The sequence below is a fragment of the Columba livia genome, chromosome 3 (genome assembly GCF_036013475.1).
Source record: "Columba livia isolate bColLiv1 breed racing homer chromosome 3, bColLiv1.pat.W.v2, whole genome shotgun sequence".
Taxonomy (NCBI): Eukaryota; Metazoa; Chordata; class Aves; order Columbiformes; family Columbidae; genus Columba; species Columba livia.
Window position 1 is genome coordinate 119,134,735 of NC_088604.1, and position 20,372 is coordinate 119,155,106.

The 20,372-nt window shown below is 43.2% G+C and overlaps 1 protein-coding gene across 11 annotated transcripts in view; it reads right to left on the minus strand.

The window, feature by feature from the left end:
- Positions 1 to 20,372, minus strand: part of LOC110362494 (uncharacterized) — a 480,683-nt gene that overhangs the window by 27,027 nt on the left and 433,284 nt on the right. For 7 of the 11 annotated variants that reach the window (XM_065059403.1, XM_065059406.1, XM_065059405.1 and 4 more), the window contains one exon: positions 12,043 to 12,122. In XM_065059403.1, coding sequence (XP_064915475.1) covers positions 12,043 to 12,122 — 80 coding nt within the window. Of the gene's footprint in view, positions 1 to 12,042; positions 12,123 to 12,250; positions 12,364 to 17,644; positions 17,714 to 20,372 lie in introns of all 11 variants that reach the window. The other 4 variants (XM_065059412.1, XM_065059409.1, XM_065059411.1 and 1 more) reach the window with 2 other exon arrangements.

The following is a 20,372-nucleotide window of genomic DNA, read 5'->3' on the forward strand; positions in this document are numbered from 1 at the left end:
ACCCACAGGTGTCTTTCTCTGTTGCTGATGTCATCAACCTCACAATCTAGCAAAGATTTGCAGTTGGGTACCAATCCTCTGAGCCACCTCAAGTTTCTCATGTGTAGACAGTGTATCTCAGAAGTATCATGTTGGGTGGACCCTCTGCTCAGTTAAAAATTAATTATTAGGGGTGGAGGTTGCAAATGAATTATTTTAGTAGCCACACTAAAGGAGGTAGGATCAGACCGATTAAAAATTAGCCCAGACACAAAGAAGCTAAGGGAAGGGAACAGCTTAGCCTATGCAGTGTGATAGCCCCACATCAGTATTATGGGCAAGAGTTTTGTTCAGGAGGAGAGACCAAACTACAGAGATATTCCGCAGGGTTAGCACATCTTCCTCTGTCTCACACACTCTTTTCCACTTTTCCCTCGATGGCAGGTAATAAAACACCTGCTGGTACCCCTCATGGCTGGAGGTACCCGGAGTGGTTCAGTCCATCGTGAGTGCTGTGCCAATCACTTAACAATTCCCACAGCTGCCTTTGTGAGAAGCCTCTCTCTTAAGCCTCTGGTTTAAGAATTTAGAGTAATCATGTAAAAATGATACCCCTGTGCTCTATGATCCGCTGAATCTTACTAATGCCGGATCCCAGAAGAGGGCTTATTAATGAAAAGATGCAATGCCTCTCTCTCTGCTCATGTTTCACATGAATATCTCTCATGGATTCGGCAGTAAACCTTACTGCTGATAAAGTAAGTATAATGAACCTCTGTGCTCCACGAGAATGAAATCTCAGACTGATGAAGTAGTTGCCTGCTCTGCTTTCCAGCACAATGGCGGCTTGAGAGGTACGAGGAGAAGCACTCGGCTGCTCGGGGAATAGCGCTGCAGCCTCGCAACCTCCTAAACCTTCGGTCTGATTTGCTAGCGATGCCTTTGGCTGTGTGGAAAGACCAAGAGTTTGGAAAGGAGCGGTTTGTAATTAGCTGAGTGAAATGAAATTATGCTTTGTTGTAAATCACCGAGTCAACAGAAGAAAGGAGGTTTTTAAAGGGACAGCAACACCTTGAGGCTACTCTGTGTCCTTTCAGCATTGCACAGTAGTCAAAAACCCAGTCAACTCTTGCCAGTTGGCTCGCTTCGCAGAAAGGACGAGCACCAAGTGTTGTGCAAACAGCAGGATCCCGCTGCTTCCAGCCCCTGACATCCAACCAATTTTCAAGAGGGCACTGAAAATACTTTCAAGTACCGCCCCTGTCCTGAAGCTCCTTTACTAATGGCAGCAGATTTTGCCATCGAGAGTTTCAAATTGTTATAAATCCTTTTGCTGTAGCTGTTTGAAAACAAGCAAAAAAAAAGAAAACCCCTACACTATCAAGAAGAAACACCGATTCCATGTCTATCCATGGGAAAAAAAGCAAGTGATTACCCAGAAAGTACCATGAGGCTCAGAAAAGGAACAGGTGAAACATTGCAGGCAGCAGTGCAATCAGTCTCTATATTTATCTGAGGCCCTTTGCGATTTATGGTTTCCATTAAAAGGAACACACGCATAACCAATTACCCCTAATCTTAGCAACAGTAGGATGGTATCGACAAGCAACAAGGGTCTGCAAGGTGTCACTCTGGAGAGTCCCAAAACCATCGCAGAGGCTTCAAGCCCAACCACCAGAGTACGTCTGCTTAGTGCATCTCTGATACCTGGATCAGAACTCACCTTCCCAGAGCCAGCCCCACACCACTAAATCCAAACTCCCAAAACCTGTGTGAGGCACAAATCTGAATATGGAAAATTATCAGAGAGATCACAGCGCTGTAGAGTGAACATAATCTCATCTTAAACACTGGTTATTATCCTCTGCAGGTCTACTCAACGATTTAAACAGCGCATGAAAATGTTAGCATCGTCCCTTGCTTCAAGGGGATTCTCTGGTTAGAGGGAATTCAAACACTCAGAAACTCAGTGGAACCTTAAACCAGGGGCTGCATTTTGTATTAGCAGCTTGGGTATAGCTCCTGGTATTATTAATACCTAAATGCCCCATATGTTGTCTTTAGAGAGGAAGGCAGTTGCACCACCTTCCTATGTGTGCTTTCTTCCCTTTGCTTTTACGTTTCTTCAACACACAAAATGTACTTAACTCACTACTTATTGAATGAAGGATTAGTATTATTTTCCTTCCTCCGGTGAACTTTGTTTCACTTCATCCTGCATATATTTTGCTAGGCTGTGTTTTCCTGCCAGCACACCACTGTTCAGCAAACTACCGTACTTAAGGCCAGCCAGCTAATACAGCGATACCTTTTTATTCACAAGGAGTGTTTCTGTAATCATGCTTGTGCTTGTGGTATTGAATGACAGCTTCCACCAAGAAGCACAAAATGCACTTCCAGATGCTTTGCCAAGCTGGGATGCAACTAAACCAGCTTCAAATTGCCAAGACATTTGAAATATCCAGGGAAAGACACATTTTGAAATGTAGCCTACCACCTCGATACTCTGCGAGCATCAGTGCTGCCCAGGGACTGCGAACGGAGCGACCTCCCCGTCCTCCCTTTACACTGTAGCTCACATTGAGTTAGACTGGGAGCGTTTGGAGAAATGCCCTGCTTTGGGTCCCATAAAAATTAGTACAAAACAAATAGCTCACAAATTTTCAATGGCTCCGTGTAAGGTTTATAGTCTCTTTTTGTTGTTGTTAGGATTGGTTATGTTGCCCAACAGGAATGCAAGTAGAAAAGAAGGGGATTGGTACAACTCGCTGTGCTCCTGGAAGACCAGACTGAAGTTCTGTTCACATCACGGCAGCAATGCAGACCTCTCTGGTGGAAGTATTTTCTTTGTTTTTGTGGAATTATACCTCAAGTCCTGCTGGGTAGTTACCCTCTTTGTTCCTGTGAGCCAAGCTACTTGCAAGACCATGCTATGCCATGCTTATAACCTCGCACTAAAAAGGAGGAGATTACTAAGGGGGCAAAATACCCTAGAGGGTTCCCCTTTATCAGAACCTTCCCTGTCAGTTTGCCTTCTCATTTCCTGAGCTCTTGTCTGATTATTAGTGTACTGACAGAATAAAAATAACCTCATATTCCTACATGAATCATAAATAAAACCCTTTTATTTCATCAAAGAGGTTGGCAGGTTTATAGTCCTTTGCAATGCATGCACGATGTGAATGACATACCTTTAATTTTGCTGACAAGCTTGTCGGGGTCCTAATGAAAAAGAGTGAAAAGTGGGTGACTTCTCTAAAGGTTTAGCAGTTGCTTTTTGGTGAGGATATATATTTCACCTTGCCACTGTAATCAAGGAGCCAACTGATCTTGGTAATGAACTCTTCAATTACAGTCCACTTCTGACTCTTCAAGAATGCCTAGGCAACAATACTACAGTGATTATTGCTGATATTACAGATTAAAGCAACCTGGGGATTGAAAAAAAAATAGGAGGGGAAAAAGAAAGAACAAGAAAAAACCCTGAGCAGTGCCCTTGCTAGAGCTTCAGGTAGCAGGCTGCACCAGCAACGAACCAGAAAGAGTGATCTAATTCCAGATTTGGGACAGGTAGATTTTACATCACCATTGTACACCAGACAGTAAATGAAATCACTACTCTCACCTGTATTTTCACCTTATATATTCCGCCCCATTTGTTCAACTATCTAGCTTGCTTCTAGAAACCACTATCAAGCATGGTAAAGGTTCTCTTTGGACAGCCCCACAAAAAAGAAAAGGATAGTGCTAAGTCTTCCTTTTGGTGTCTCTGGCAAGCAAGTTTCCTCATAGAGGTTGCACAAAGAAAGAATATTCCAGGAACACAGAAAATGGACACAGTGCAAAGAATCAGATAATCTTTCCTGTTTCCAGTCCTTCAAAGAGTGAAAAGTTTAATTGCTCACAAAGAGGGAAGCAAACAGTTAAAGACATAAAAGCACTTTCCCCTTTTTCAACACATCCTCTCTTATTTCTACTTTCCTTTTACTGTCTCGTGTTTTGCTCATGTAAAAGCCAGAACACTGGCCCCTAAGTTTGCTTTCCGACCACAAACAAATTGTCAAAGCCACAAGCCTTTTCCCTTTCATAAAAAAAAAAAAGTCCTGCTTTTTTCAGAAATGTCCCAGGTCTTCACTAATAATTCAGAAAGAGATTAAGGGAATAGGACAGCTTTATCTGATACCTTGGAGATTATCCTTTGTTTTGCTGGTGTTCCTTTCTTCAGCAAGAACTCACCGGAGTAAGTTTGGGATTTGGCAAGTTACCACAGCCTGTCTGCTGCTTGTTTGTTCTTTCTTTTCTTTCTTTTTCTTCTTTCTCTTTCTTTTTCTCTTTCTTTCTTTCATTTAGAGGGGGTGTTGAGGAAGAAAATGAGAGAGACATGACTCATGTCATCTGACTGGAGAAAGAAGCAAGGGTTGTGTGTGCAGGATTGTATGTGAACGGGGAGATGGGTCAGAAAAACGGGCAAAAATCATGGGCAGTGAATTCCAGATCACTATCTTGTCAGGATTTTAAAAGATACCAGAGATACGCTTTTAATTTTCATTGCTTTACATTTCTCCTTTCGTAAGCTCAGAAGTAGGATCTAATTTTATTAGGAGCTTTTCATCAAATGTGGATATCTTCCTTCCTCAAGGGATTCCCCAGCCACAAAAACATCAGGTTCTGTGAAACATTAGCTAATCCCAGTTAGAGTTACTTGACCCTATCAAGCTAAGAAATAAATTTTACTCTTCATGAGAGTCCTACTGTTTACACGCCAGACAAAATTCTTAGATCTTAAAGTTTTCAAAGGAAAAACATTTTTCATAATGCCAGAAAGCTGGCCTTAAAGACCTGGGCCATACAAGCCTGAAACTGTTTCTTGTTTCAAATTAAATACGTTGACAGACTTCTTCTTGACTGCGGCTGACACCAGCGCCTGATTTTCCTGGCATAAAACCCTAAAGGGTAATGGTAGGAGCCATTATTGGCAACACACTATACTCTCTCTCTCTCTCTCTCTCTCTATATATATATATACTCCTATACTCTACACATCACTACTTCTTGGCGTCGACCTTCCCCATGCAGCTGCACACAGATTGTTGAGAACCGCAGCACTTGTCCAATGCAGACAACATGCGCTTCAACAACAGGCTCTGAGTTTGCTGAGAAGGTGAAGAAAAGATTCATACACTCCAAAATTATCAGCTTGTTATCACTATCAATAATATTTTATGGCATTTAACATGCTGCTTTTCATCTTCAAAGCACTTTGCAAATATTAATTAATCCTCCCACTCTGCCTGGGGGGTAAGCAAACGCTGTTGCTCCCAGCAGTTGAGTCACAGGGTTAACTGACTTGCCCAAGTCTGGAGGGTCAGGATCAGCCTCTGCACGTCCTGCTCTGATGCTCAAAATACTTAAACACACAAAATACTTCCTCTTCTCTTAAATGGGATGGCAGATGTGCACCACTTTTATATAGGAGATATTTTCTTGAAGTGCTGGCTCAAATTGATAACTGCAACTTCAGCTGCTTGAACAAGGCTGTAGTTTTCTCGCTTCCTGCATATTTCTGCACTGATGAAAGATGTGGACAATTATCACCTGATAATTAAAGGACTAGGTTAATGAAGGAGCTCCTAGCTGATTTCTGAAACTACTCCCTGAACTCTGCAGTGAAGAATTGGGTATGTGTGCACAAAAGTGATCAGAGAGTCACAGCCTAAAGAAGCAGCGGACTTCTTCAAAGATTTAACAGGCCACCATCACTTGCGACACGACTAAAATAAAGTGTTTTCACTGAAAGCAGCTTGCATGTTGGTGTGGACTCATTAGCCTAACGTTTGTTTTCTTCCACTTGTGGGTTTGGGTTTGTTATTTCTGTTTTCAAACAACCTGCAATACTTTAAGTGCTAACAAACTAACGAAGGTTTTGGGGAAGGAAGGACAGGCCGGTGATGTGGGTTTATTTGTCCACGCTTCTTTGAGTTGGTAAATCACACTGCATTGCTTTATTGAGTATCCCTTTAGGAGTATATTGGAAAAAATTCTATCTGCCACAATTAATAGAGTGCCTAGTGCATCACGCGGCACAACCCTGGCGTCGAAACTCAGCCGTCTCTGGGAGTCCTTCGGTCCCATGCTGGATGCCAGAAAGGATAGCAGCTGTGACATGTGATACAGCTGCTGATAAATGACGGTGATAATGCAGAACAAAAAGGCTAATGAGTTCTCCCCAACACCACACAACACCACGCTACTTTTATGAAATGAATGTGATGATGACCCTATTTGCTAGCTTTTTTTTTTGTTTTTTTTGGCTAGTGAGTTACTTAGCACTTTACCTGCGTGTTAGTTTTATCTTTTCTGTACAATGCTACAGAAAGACAGTCAAAATTAATGTCAGCATATCCCTTCGCTTTTAAGCTATAAAATAGCCTTTGAAGGTAGGGTAAACCAAAGAGGCCAGTAACTAATTATAACCCATTGTACTGGACTTTGAGGAATAATGAATAGAAGCTATTCCCTGTGCGCTTACCAAAGTGCTTTGCAGACAGCGGTGCCTTTGTGGGTGAGGGAGATCCCTTCACTGGACCAGAGAGAGAAGAAATGGAATTGTTAATGTATGTAAGAGGCAGGAGGATTTCTATGGTACTATTTCATTGCAGAGGCAGAAGGTAGCAGAGCCAATCATGAAAAGCGTAAAGGTGTGAAGGCACAAAGATGGAGAGTTGATTAAAAGCACCGTGGGGAGCGTGAGCGAACAAATCAATGGTAATGATGGAATTATGCCTGAGCGGAACCCAATAGTCTACGGTGTCCTGGTGACTTGGCGCTTAGGCTTAAACATTGCAAAGAGCAGAGCCAACCCCTTGTCCAGTCTGTCGACAATCGGAGACGTGTTGATTGATGGGACAGGTTACGCCACAAAACTGGGTGAGGTCTCCTGAGGAAAGACTGAGCTCAACATAAGCACCTCCATGCCCTGGTGAGATGTGATGGCTGAATCCTGCCTGACCGGGAGCTGGGGCGGAGGAGCAGCCGTGTTGAGAGATGCCAGTTGCAGTTGTCACACCTAGGGGAGCAGGACAGGGCTCATCTGGGGAAGCAGGAGCACGAAGGAAGAAAAGGTAAAAGATGAGAAAAGGGGCCCTGAGGGTGCTCGGTGAGGTTAGAGGTGGCACCTGGCTGGGAGGCAGGGGAACCAGACCACGGATCCTCACAGTGGTGGGGGATTGATGAGCGGTGCCTGTGTGGGGTGGTGACGCAGGAGCAGGGGGGAGCTGAGGGAACACAGATCAGAGCTGGGGGGAAGGAGATGAGAGAAAGGCCTGGAGCAGCCTGGAGGGAGGGAAGAGAGACTGGAGCAGCCAGCAAGATCAATGTGGGACTGGCTTAGGGCTCCCGGTGCTCACCAGCGCTCGCTGAGCTTGCCCAGCACTTACAGCCACCGCCACATTAAGCATGTCAGCACCAAAAGTATAACACAACAGAACCTACCTTAATAGTAATACCTCTATGAACAGTTTCACACAAATACAGCTTTAGTTCCCTTCTCCTTTACTGCTTTAGTGATTCCTTTGCTGGTATGAGGCAAACATTTTTACATGTGTGTATATATATATATATACCAGATGCCCCCATCACTACAGCACCAGGACCACAGCCCCTCGCTGGTCGTTGCGGTGGATCACCGCGGTGAACAAGCACAAGGCAAGGATGCTTCGTGTCGCTGTGCAAAAAGGCACATTGCAGAAGGAAACAGCCAGGCTGCTCCCAAGACTCAGCAATCTCACCTCCTTGTGTAGCAATCTGGACGCTAATCTTATCTGATTTTGTGGTTACTGACATCAGGAGAAGGGCCTGGGGCCATTTTGCCTGCCCCAAGCTGGTCTATACAGTGTTGCCGCAAGGGCAATTGTGATGCTTGGAGGGAGGAGTAAATAGATAGCGCCTGTCAGGATGGACAGAGTGTGCTGAGGTGCACCCATAAGGGATAAAATCATGAGTGTGACTGCGCCGTAACACTAAGCAACCTGGAGATTTTCTTTGCCAAGCAGTGGAGCAGCTACAGGCAGAAGGAATTTGTTCCTAGGTGGCCTCAGTCAGTTCAGATCCTGCACGCAGCTGGGACCACTGTGGTGCCCTCACTTAAGAGACCTTCGGATTGCTGGAGTGCACTTGTGCTCCCAGCAGTCAGACCAGCCAGGTAGGAGAGAGCAAATTTTAGTCATCCAGAGCCCTGTTCTCCAGAAATAGAATTCTCGCAAGTAAAATATAAAGATTCACAAGTAGAAAACGCTCATTCTTTCCAAATGGTCTTAATGAAGCTGACTTCAATATAGATAGCTAAAATATTCCATACATTAACTTCCAACATTCAGGTATGTATCTCTTACTCAGGGTCATGCCTAAGCACAAGCTGTTAAACCACTCATGGAGAGAGAAGCTCAATATCAGACAGTGAGAATCTGGTGCTTGTCTGCATCTTTGCTCTTTTCTAGCAGCGGTGGATAAAAAGCCTGAAAGGAAAGTAGAAGGCTCAGAGTTGGGCTTGAGTATATGTGTCCCATTCTCCAGAAGTGTTTTCTTCACTCCTGAAAGCACCAGAAACCCGAGGAGGGTGATCTAGACACAGCACAGATATTAAATGTAAATACAACACATTCCAGTACAGACCCTTCACTGAAACAAGCCCTAGAGCAAAGCTACCTCTTTCTGTTGATGACAATGCAAAGGACTTCAGCATAATAGTATTTACTCAGCTAAATGAGAGCTGTAAAGCACTTCAGCCTTAGAAACAAAACTCGAGCTATTTAAGTGTACCATTTTCAAAGCTGAGGATTTCTTTGCATGTGGCTGTTGACTTCAGTGGGAGTCACCGCTGCAACCAAATGCGCTGCTTGGAAAGCTTTGTTACCCTTTTGCTTTGAGCTCAAGCAGAACCCAGAACAGCAAAGTACAGACTTTGTTTAGATACAACGAGAAGTAAAAATACTTTTTAACTTTGCAGGTTTCAACTTTCCAGAGTCAAATTAGCCCTAAAAACACAGGGACAATTTGATTTGGCTTCTTGCGCAGTCAAAAACTGTACGTTAGAGATATCCCAATCAAATTCCATGGGATTTACAGTTTAGCACTATCTAGGAATCAAGAGCTGAGCTTCAGACCCTTTTGGCCGCTGCTCAACTCAGTTGCCTTATGCAAATCACCACCTTTCACCTCACTTCCCTTCATTCAACTGGGAACAAATACATTCATACTCCTGGAGATCACTGGATGAGAATGAAGTATTTATTATTAGGTACACTCATACTAAATGGCTGATGCTAATGGGGTAAGTAACATGTCTTGTCTAGCACAGAACATAGTTTTCCACGAGGGTGATGGGAAGTTTTAATAAGCACCTTTGACTTCTGCGTTCGTACTGGTGAGAGTCACTCACTCGCTTAAAAAGTCTTTTGCTATTTGTTATTTAACATATATGATTGAGCCTTTCAGCCTCGTCTTCCCTAGTTTTTCAACACAGAATGGAGTACGCACTTTTATTTAAGCGGATATGGTCACATTTGTGCCAACCTCAACTCCCCCCAACCTGAGAAACTACTATTTCCCAGGATGAAGTTTTCTTTAAAAACATAATGCAGTAATCCTGTTTCTGATAAAAACTACACAACCGTCTTAATCTTTGCCCATGTGCGGAAGGCACTTGAAAAAACCTTTGTTTTTGTAGAACCAGCAATTTTAGAAGACAGGAATTGGTAAACAGTGGGCTAATCATTGTGTCTCCACTGACAAGCACTGAAGGAGTTAATTATCTGCTTCTTTTCACTAACTCTGTTGCAGAGCCTCGTTGTGCATATTAAATGTCCGAACTACCAGATTCAAAGAAAAACTTGATCTCAATTTGGCTACATATTAAAAGTGCCATTCCCCGTTGTCCTACCTAGCACTGTTAATTGCATACATTTAGCCCTCTATTGGAGAATAATTTAGCTTCAGATTGAAAAGAAACAGCCCTGGCCTTGGTGATGTTGGCATGCAAGTCTCCAGTATGACTCTGTTTTCTAAGCAGACATTAATGATTCTAAAACTAATATTCATTGTTTGAAGAGGCATAGCGGCCTTGGCATTTACTTAACCTTTTGTCTCATGTATGAGCCTGAGTCAGCCTAAATCCTTTTCTTAATTAATACCTATTCTCCCCCCCCCTTTTTTTTTTCTGTCCAACATTATTTATTAAACAATTTGCATGCAACAATTCGAGTTGAGAGATTAGAAAAAAACCCACTGTATGAGCAAGCTCACTTAGTACAACAACAACCATGAAACTGGTTCTCCAGCTCAAAGCAAACTGGGAGCATGAATCAGAGGGGAAGAGGGAGTTAGGAAGGTCAGATAAGAAAAATCAAAACCCAAGTCCCACCATTTACCTGTTAGCCCTAACAGTAAGCTATTCCCTACTGAAAAATAATGATTCTAGAGGCAAAGAGACTAAATACTACTGTGGAAACATAAAAAAACCCAGGGATTTGACACATCTAGTTAGTGTCGAAGATGATAGTTCTGGTTGTGAATAAAGTGCAATCACTGAACCTGTTTGCTTATTGCTTCCTACCACAGAAAGAAATTATCCTTTCAGATTCCTGTAGTGCTTCACTGGCCAGCACTGTCTGCTCCATGTGAACTCTCAACTGGAGCTCACCTCCTTCTCCAGCGTGTTCGGTTCTGTCTGCTCCTTGCACTTCTGTGATCGCAACTGCTCTGCACGTGCTGCTGAGTGTGCCACAAAAGAACCTTATGCATGTTCAGATCAACATGGAAAATGGCAAGGATGCCTCGGCAATTAAAATAAAAGCATTTCGGGGTTGCATTACCAGTTGAATGACAGTAACTAAGAACTGGATTGCAGCTGGCTCATATATAAATACACAGTGAAACAGAGACTCGAGCATCTTTCCTCACCCATTCTTCCAGCCAGTAGCTCTGTGAAATCACAGACACTTTGCTCAGTGGATTTGCTGTCTGCAAGACGAGTGACTGAATCACCTTTTATATCTTACCAGGGATGGGTAACAAACCAGACCCACATGAAAAACTTTAATGCTCTCCAGACTTTGAAGTCATGAACAACACAGATGTGATAATATGAGCCATATCTTACACCCATTAGAAGACTCAGAGGAATAAGATTTATTCTAGGCGTTGGCATCAATGTCATCCTCAATCTATTAGGCAACGATCCTCAATCTCTAATGCTCTTAGGATCTCCCTTCTAAAAGGCTGTAGGAGATCTCTGGGTACCACACGAAGCTCTTGACCCACACCTTTCACATGAACCCTCCTACCTGTATGAAAAGCTCCTGTGGATCATATGTACGACTTGCTTCTTTGCAGGTGGGGAAGACAGAGTGAAGAAAAAAGTGAGACCACTGCTTAGAAACGTCCCCGAGAGCTGCACTGGACCACGGCCACAGAGCTGACGCTCCCAAAAGAACCAGTCTAGCCCTACGGATCCAGAAGTATCATTTGCTTCAGAACTACCCCACCGGTGGCACCACTTTAAATATTATTTCAGGCATATAGTTCAGTAGGTAATTTCAGGGCATGAACTTCGACAGCAGGTTTTAAAATCCAAATGTGTGTCTATAAACCCAACATATTAATAAGTTAACAGTTTTCAATAAGACATCAACATTTGCATGCATCTTCCTACTTGTTATGTGCAGTACTACGTTTTTTAATGTTTCTTGGACACTAGCCAGAGAGTCTGGGTCCCTAGTTAGTTCATCTATTACTTTCTTGCCACAATAGATCTGGGTCTTGGCCAAGTACTGGACTCACACTGCATACAAAAGCAGATAATTCTCTCCCTTATCTGTTGATAGTCTTCACTTCCCAGGGAAAGGAAAAAAAATCATAAATTGAGATAAATAAGTAAATACGTAACAATCCAGCACTAGCTGTAGTAGAAGTATTTTTAGTATCTTTTAACACTATGTGTAATCAAATGATTTGCTTATGTATTTGTACTGCCTTAGTGTCTCAAGAGTCTAATTCATGACTACTCACCTGAACAGGAGAAGATCTCTTCTTTAAAACCCTCCTGGAGCTCCTCAGGCTTTCCACAAGAGTGAGCAAAGTTACATGACCTGAAATAAAACAGGGGAGGAAGAGGCTTCAGTACAATCCTTCCTTTTTCAGCATTTTTCAACCTATGGACTATGGGAGGGTTTAAAGAGGCCACGAAGGGTTAGAGGCTACTTCTTTTACATCTGACCTTGAAAATCTCTATCCCGTCACTCAGGACCTCCGGTGTCTTCAGAGGAAGACAGATGAACGTGGAGGAGATGCCTTTTTGAAAGAGCTTTGAAAACACTGTCCAGTGCAGCTCTGATGGCAGGGCAGAGAACGTTGCCTTTTATTGTGGGTTTAAGGTAGCAAACTAATACTTAAATCAACAAAGAGCAAGAGGAAAGGAATGAACAATGTAACGATCCCGGCTGTGGTTCTACAGCCACTTTAATGTGCCAGAAATCAGAGCTGCCTTCGAAAGGACTGGTCCTGCCTGCCCGTCCAGCCCTGATGGGACCACTTTTGCCCACTCAAAAACGTGCATTTGATCAGAGAATTAGTAAGCTAAAACATCATCTGATCCCCAAAATGCCCCCAATGCTGCTGAGCACATGGAAACACAACACTCCTCAGAGCAGGGCAGGCAGGATGGGATGGGGTGGGATGGGATGGGATGGGATGGGATGGGGGTGGGATAGGGTGGGGTGGGATGGAGGTGGGGATGGAATGGGATGGGATGGAGGTGGAATGGGGATGGGATGGAGGTGGAATGGGGATGGGATGGGGGTGAGGTGGGATGGGAGTGCTGTGCCCTTGGGTAACCGCCTTGTCGATGTTGCCCATGCAACCACCGCAAAAGCTGAGCCAAGGGCACGTGGGGCAAAGCCAAGAGCAGCAGCGACATGTCTCATCTTCACCTGGGCTGCAGCCACAGTCACAACCCAGCCCACATGGAATATTTTGCTGTTGGTGTAACACTAATCACAGCAGTCCACGGGTTGATTTGTAAAATTTTGCTAATAATACTAAGGTAGCTGACAAGTTAATAGAACACATGATTCCTGTACCTTCTGCTTCAGCTGTGTGAGTATTTTTTCTGCTTAATTTGCCCAAACAAAGCATCAGTGCCTTAATTTCAGTTATTTCAGAAATTAGATCCTCTTGAAGAATGGAAGGATGCTGTGTTTGAGAGGGGTAGCTTTTTTATGAAGTCACGTAATTAATGGAAGCCATTAAAGATACTTGTAAAAATGATTCAGATTTTTATATATGATGACTAACTAACCTATTATTGCTCTTCTTGGTCAGAGATTAATGGGAATTTCTTAAAGGATAAAGAATTATTTAACGAGCTTCAGGATATGTATGGGCTTGGGATACACTCCATGATAGTGTGAATAATAAGAAATGTGCCTGTTTATTTCCTTGACTAATGAACCAAAGCTAAATTCAGAGATAGCAAGATATCAAAAAAAACCCCAACCACCAAACCAAAAAAAACCAACAAAAACCTAACAAGGTAAGTGGATGTTTGTTACATGAATCTAAACAAATACTTCCATGAAAAAAACCATACTGTTAAGAAATTCATGTTCTCGTGTGCTCTAACTCAAGGTGGTAGAGCAACAAAGCAGCGTGTTCTCTGATATGACTGCGAAGCACCAGGGACTTTAAAGAACGAGTTTAAAATCTGGTAACGCTGAATAGTCAAGAGCTTCTTGGGAAGGGAGAGAAAGAGAGGAGGAGTGTGAGGAAGAGAGAACAAACCACAAGAGCTTCCCACAAAGAAATTTTCCTTACAAGGAACTTTTCCTTACAAAGCAATGACAACAACGTGTTTGGTCACAGATTTCTATGCAAGGAAAACTGACTTCTAAGACCACAAATAAGAGATTATAAGATTATAAGTGACCTCGGAGTGACTTGAAGCATCTTGTCCCCACTGGGCACTAAGGGAAGAGTCCAGAGAACAGGTCAGGAGGGAAGGAAACGGAAGGGAAACCAGTTTCTCAGGCAGCTGAAAACCGTGCTTCGTTCTTCTCATGCCTGATCTGCCAAGTATTTTCTGCAGTAACTGTTCTGAGCACCAAACCCCAGGGGTTCATGTGCCCAGGTGAAACAGTAATAGTTCCCTCTCTCTGGCTGAAAAAAGCACACTTACTCCAGCTCTTTTCCAAAACGGATGCCAAGCAAGCTGGGCAATAGCAGTGAGCCTGACACCAAATTATTTTAATATCCACTAAATCTTCCCCCTCCCAGGACTCATGTTTTTTTTTCCTTTGACTTTTTGAAGGTGCACAAAGAATTGAATAACCCTTTCTCTGCATACCTGCTTGTAGCCCCATCACTGAAGGGGGTCATTTCGACTTTCTAAAGGACCTGAAGTGCATGACAAAATGGCACTGCAGTCAAGAATCTCGCCGGGGAACGGAATAAGAAGATTTATTTTATTTTTAATATTTGAAAGATTTCAAAAAGCATTCAACTGGATTTCTCACTAAGAGGATGAGTGAAGAGAATCCTTTGTAACTAAGCTGGGAGGCCCAAGCCTTTTATCCATTGTTACACAGTTTTTCCCCAGGGCAGAGTTAGGAAGGCCTGCAAGCCCCGCAAGCTTAACAAGGCCCGTACGCTGGGTGGGCTTCTCTGCCATTGCCCGAGCTCCAACAGAGATGATTTGGGTGTTCTCATGGAGGGAATGTGACCCACCTGCAAATGTGCAGGGGTGTACATGCACACCCTTGGTACCCAGCCACCCCTGCATCTGCTGCCTTAATAAAGCAGAAACAAAACCATTCCACAGAAGATTAGCAGCAAACTGGCACTTGATTAATCACTGTGCATCGGACGTTGCCAAGTTGCCTTTTGCTGTTGGCTTTTTCATGGAATCTGGGTTGGAAGGGACCTTAAAGATGATCTAGTTCCAACCCCACTGCCATGGGCACCTTCCACCAGACCAGGTGGCTCAAAGCCTCATCCAACCCGGCCCTTCTAAATATTATACATGACCGATTAGTCAAAGATACGTTATCTCTTCCAGGATAGATTGTGCAAAAGGAGTTTTTTGTCTTCTGAACTTTTTACATCTTTTTCCTGAAATCCCTACAGCCTCGATGCAAATGAATTGGTGGGTTTTGATCAAATGGACATCAGTGCATATTCCCTGAGCTTGGTTCACAGTACGGACAGATTCACCCACCTTTCCCACAGACGTTTGGTTCTGGCTGAAAGTGAGAACTTGCTTAAGGGATTACCAAGTGCTAATAATTTCAAAGTTGCTCTCAAATAAAAGGTGAAATAAAACAGCTTTTAAGTAATCAAAAAACTCTTTCCTGACTTACTACAAAACTCGTGGGATGCTAATATACCAAAAATTCTCAAGGCAAATGTCTTAGGTACGAGTCCACCGCCCTGAAGCAGGAGAATATGGAGATTGTAAATAACAACTGCAACACAAGTAATGACTATTTGCTTACTTGATCCCACTGAAATTAATGGTCTGTGGTTTGGGTATGTGTCAGTGCCATAAAGCAGGACACGCTTGGGGACCAGGAAGAATCTGCTTCATGTGTTGATGCTGGAGTTATGGAGTGGCAGCAGCCGTTCCAGAGACAGAGTTGCAGGAGGATTCTTACTAGATGTTCAACTCTGCATTTTAATACTCCAAAAACAGCTGAAGAAATTCCCAGGTCAGACCTGGGTCCAAGGTTGAAGTTCTTCTATAAAATCTGAAAGGGACCTAACTAGAGATTTTTCGAATGGTGCCACCGCTGAGCAAACACGGCTCGCCAGCACGGACCGTGCCCCTCCAGGCACGTACCTGTATCTCACGCAGGGGTCACTGCGTATCAACAAAATTGTGTTCAACCAAATTATTGCCCCTCCATGCCCCCCCAAGGCTCTTCTGCACTAAAGCCCCAGCTCTCCTTCTGTAGCCCCACCATTCACAGGCAGATGCTTGAATAAGCCCAGAAGAAAGCATCATATAGTAAGGAGTCATATTTTAATGTTTATGCTATGGCTTCTTGTATAATAGGAATAATCGCTATTGCTTTGTAGTACACTTACAACAAATAGCTTTTGAGATTGCTCAAACACTTTAGCTCCACTTCAGCTCTTAATCAAACTCAGCAGCTGTTTATTGCAATTACACTATAAAGCAATAGACATTATCCCTTAACTAACTGTCTTATTAATATAGGTAGTTACACAGCTACTTCATAGTTACTCTTAAATAACTGCTTTTAATTATTTTATTAACGTAAATAACCATCTCAATAAATTTAAATTAAATGCATATGTGAGAAATGCAATTTAAAGCATTGCACAAAATTGCATCTGTTTACTAATGTTTAAATTGATGTCATTGTGTAATTCAATAAAAAAGCAACTTTAATTTATTTCAATTTTTGATGGCCGTGGAACACCTAGGACACTAGAACCTCCTAAATAGTGAAATGGGCACTGACCGGTCTGTCTCCTGTTGCTGTATTTTCTTAGCAATATTAGTTTGCTGTCCGGAGAAGGAGATTTCACCCACAAAACTTACAACTTAATATCCCCGTTTAGTTTTCTCCCCATTCCCAGTCAAAGCAACAGATGAACCTGGATTGCATTTTGCCTTTTAGTCTACTTGCGCAGCTCTGCTTTCAGTAGAGAAAAGGAGTTTATTTTCCTGCGCAATACTGCATCCTCTATGTCTTATGCCATTTGTTCTGGTAGGATCAAGCTCTTCCCCTTCAGCGAAAGGGAAGGCACATACTGCCTGAACTGGCCAGAAATTCCCTTATTTTTCCTAATGGGGGCCAGTTGGTTGCTCATTCTACCCCCAAATCCTTCACTGCAGAGCAAGCAGCACTTGTACAGCAGTTTTTATCCCCCAGGGCCACTAATGAACATTTATCTGAAAAGGGACCACGTGCAGATTAGCACATGCCACCTCTCATTCTGCAGAATGGTCTGCCCATCACGCTGGCTTATTCAGATGCTCTTTTCCCCAGAGTCCTTGCTGTTGGGGATGAAACAAAAATCTCCCGTCCTTATTCTGTTTCAGATTCCTTGCCCTGAAGGATAAAGAGGAAAACGCCTGCTGAAGAGCAAGGGGAAAAGGAGAGGGACTCCCTTCATCGCTTGCTTGCCATAGACGGGAGAACAGAAGATGTTAGAAAGCACTGGGAGAAACTCAAAGTGGCAAATGAAAGTCAGGAATGGGGTGAAAATAAGGGTGGAAAATATAAAGGTGCGAAAGGAGGTGAGGAGGCCTCACATGTTTTCCTGCCAGCCATTTTCTTCTGCCACTCAAAACTTTTTGATTTAGTTCTATAGCTGGTGCAGGGACCTCTAGACGTGAACTGCTACCTCTCTGAAATCAAATCACAACAAACTCACTCAAAAGTAACTGGGATGTATTGAAAAAAAGTGCTGAGGTCAGGAACAGGTAAAGCAAAATTTCTCAGAGGGTCCTGATTTGGATCTCCGCAGCTTTTAAGCTCCAAAACTATGGAAATCGAGGCATTTTGGCTCTTGGATATCAGTCAATGTCAAAGATGTCATAGGAGAGCAATGAAGGGAATAATGTGGTCCAGGAAATCCAACTTACTGATGGTGAGTTCTGCTAACCAGCAAAGTCCATCCTGTCCTCTGGCTGCAAATTAGAGGACACAACCCCCTACAAGGAATCATTAAAGAATGGTGTTTAAATGCATGTACGCACTCTGCATTAGGATGAAGGGTGCCTCAGTGACACCGTGCCTATGGAGAAGTGGAATGCAGGTGGAGACAACAAAGATGAAAATGATGATTTATTTATTTCAATAGTTCTATCCAAATGTAACAGGTAACATGAAGGGATAATTACAGGCTCTGTCAGGAAGGGGCTGCTGATGCTGTGATCTGGCAGACACACTAAGCTCCCCAGGAGACGAGGTCTTAAAAATTTACAGATTATGCTGGGCAAAGACATAGGCGATTCAGTACAAAGGGATTTTACAGAAAAATGTAGAAACTAAGAGTGAGGAAACGACACGTTTAAACTTCAGGTAACTGAGAGTTATCAGGGTTTGGATAATTGAAGTTCCAATGTGTATTTGCCTACACTGTCGCTCACCTTTGAGCCCTACCTAGGCATCTTGACATTTATGTAGTCTGAAATCCTGAAAGCTCTGAGTTTAGACAACTAAATTGTTGCTTGTCAATTTAGTCTTGACTGAAAGACAGGTGTTTTGTTTCAGAGCAACACTCCTTTCAGACTCCTCTGTTCCCAAGCTCAGATTACTGAGCTAAGGAACTACCAGAAATGAAATAACTTACAAGCTGGCAAAGACATTTACATACCTTGAACAAATGAATTCTTTGGGCAAAATAAGGATTTTTAATTATTGCTTGTTTTTTGTCATATGGGATTCTCAGCTCTAGCTCTCTGGTGGAAACTGGAGAAGCTTGGAGGCTTTGAAAGTTCCTACTTTTCGGGTAATGTGGTAGAACTTTTGCTACTGCTATGCAGTTTTACAAGCTTGCTCTGCTGAGTGCAAAATGCTCTCTGAACAACCCTGAACAAAAATCCAGCTGAGAATCTGAACCAGAACTCTCAAAAAATGTAGTTCTGGGAGCAGACACGCATGTCAGCCTGCTAGACACACAGCAGCCAAACGCCAATAGTACAAGCAAGGAGTAGCTGTTAGCTACCTGATGCCTCCATCCTAACTTTACATCTAGTCCAAAGTGGGTCATTATTATCAGGCATTCGTTATTATCCCTAGTAAGTGATTGGGATCTTTTCCAATAAGGAACAAGCTCTCTCTTGGCACAACTTTGCACAGGCGACTTACCCAGTCCGAGAGTTGCACATGTTGATAGTGCCACTGGGATCCCACATCTGACTGTGGCTACAGTTTTGTGCTGTTAATGCAACAGAAAGGGAAGCAGGGAGCCCAGAAAACAGCTCAGGCAGAACACAGCACCATCCGTCTGACCCCAAATGGAGCCTGCCTTTGAGATGCTCCTGCCTGGGAGCAGCAGATGAGTCCATTACCATGAAGTGCCTCATTGCGCTAACCCAACCCTGCCTACACTCATGCCCTCTGATACTTCAGGTCTTTCCTTTTTCTGTGCCTCTGTATCTGGGTGCTGGTGCCCATACACTCCTGGCTTCTTGGTGGTGTGGCAGGATTTGGACCTTAAATCCTTTGTTTATGTGTGTTGAAGGCAACAAGCTTCATCACACCAACCTGCCAATAACCTCAGCTCTGACCTAGAGGGATCGTATATTCTGGCATAGGTTAAGGGTCTCATTTAATTTCGAACCTTAAGCTGGATTTGCAGTGTAGCCCCAGCAGTAAAAAGCCAGTGTTTTTGTCTGGGAAGCCACATGGCTCTAGTTTCCTGATCTGTACTTGTGACATCCCAGTACTGGCAAACCATGGCGATATTAACTGTGTGCTCTACTTTCTGCCCTTAATTACAGCCAGCTAGTCTGATTTTTCTTTCTTTTTTATTTTTTTAAAGTATTTGAGTGACAAAGTGACTATGCATATCATTCCACATTTGAACTGTAAGACTTCAGTATTTCTACCTCTAGTGTGTAATTGGATCAGCTGCCAGTTACAGAAAGGAGCTGGGTGAGTATTAAGTGTGTGGAAAATGAAGAAGAGTCCAAGTGTGAAGGGGAGGAATAATTTGACAAAGCCTGCAGTGAGCCGTACGTGGTTTGCTCATTCCAAAATGGAGTAGGTTTTGAAGCGCTTGAGAAAAAAATGGCTTTGATTTATTAGCTGTGGTTCACAGAACGCTAGCCACAATCTTGGAGTGACTCAAGACATATGGAAAGCCACAGTCCCTGCCCCAAGGACCTTACAATACTGACATTATCATAAGGAGGATGGCCAAGTGCCAAACTGCAAAACAACCTGCTTTTATCTGACTTGCTAGAGCTGTGCCTTGAACCACCAGTGCACAAATCTACTGCCACGGGCTTGGGACCCCAGCAGGACTGGGGCTCAGTGTGTCCATCCTATGCTGGTCCTCAAACCATCACACTCAATGCCCTTTGGTAGGTCCTCACTGTAGCACACGCTTACTTTAATTTTGGGTTTCTCAAAGAAAGGAATGAAGCTAATGTAAGCACGAAACATTTTACAATCTACTACAAAAAGCCGAAGTAAATCTTAGCCCTTTAAAATGTGAAAAATAGATGAGGACTGTGTCCAGCCAAAACGTGGGAGTGTTTCAAGCAAAATGCCTTGTCATTGAGTTCCTTCATCAGCCACAGTTATGGCATAATCACACAAACAGAAAGACAGTTCTTTCTCCAGTAAGTGTTCAACCATTTC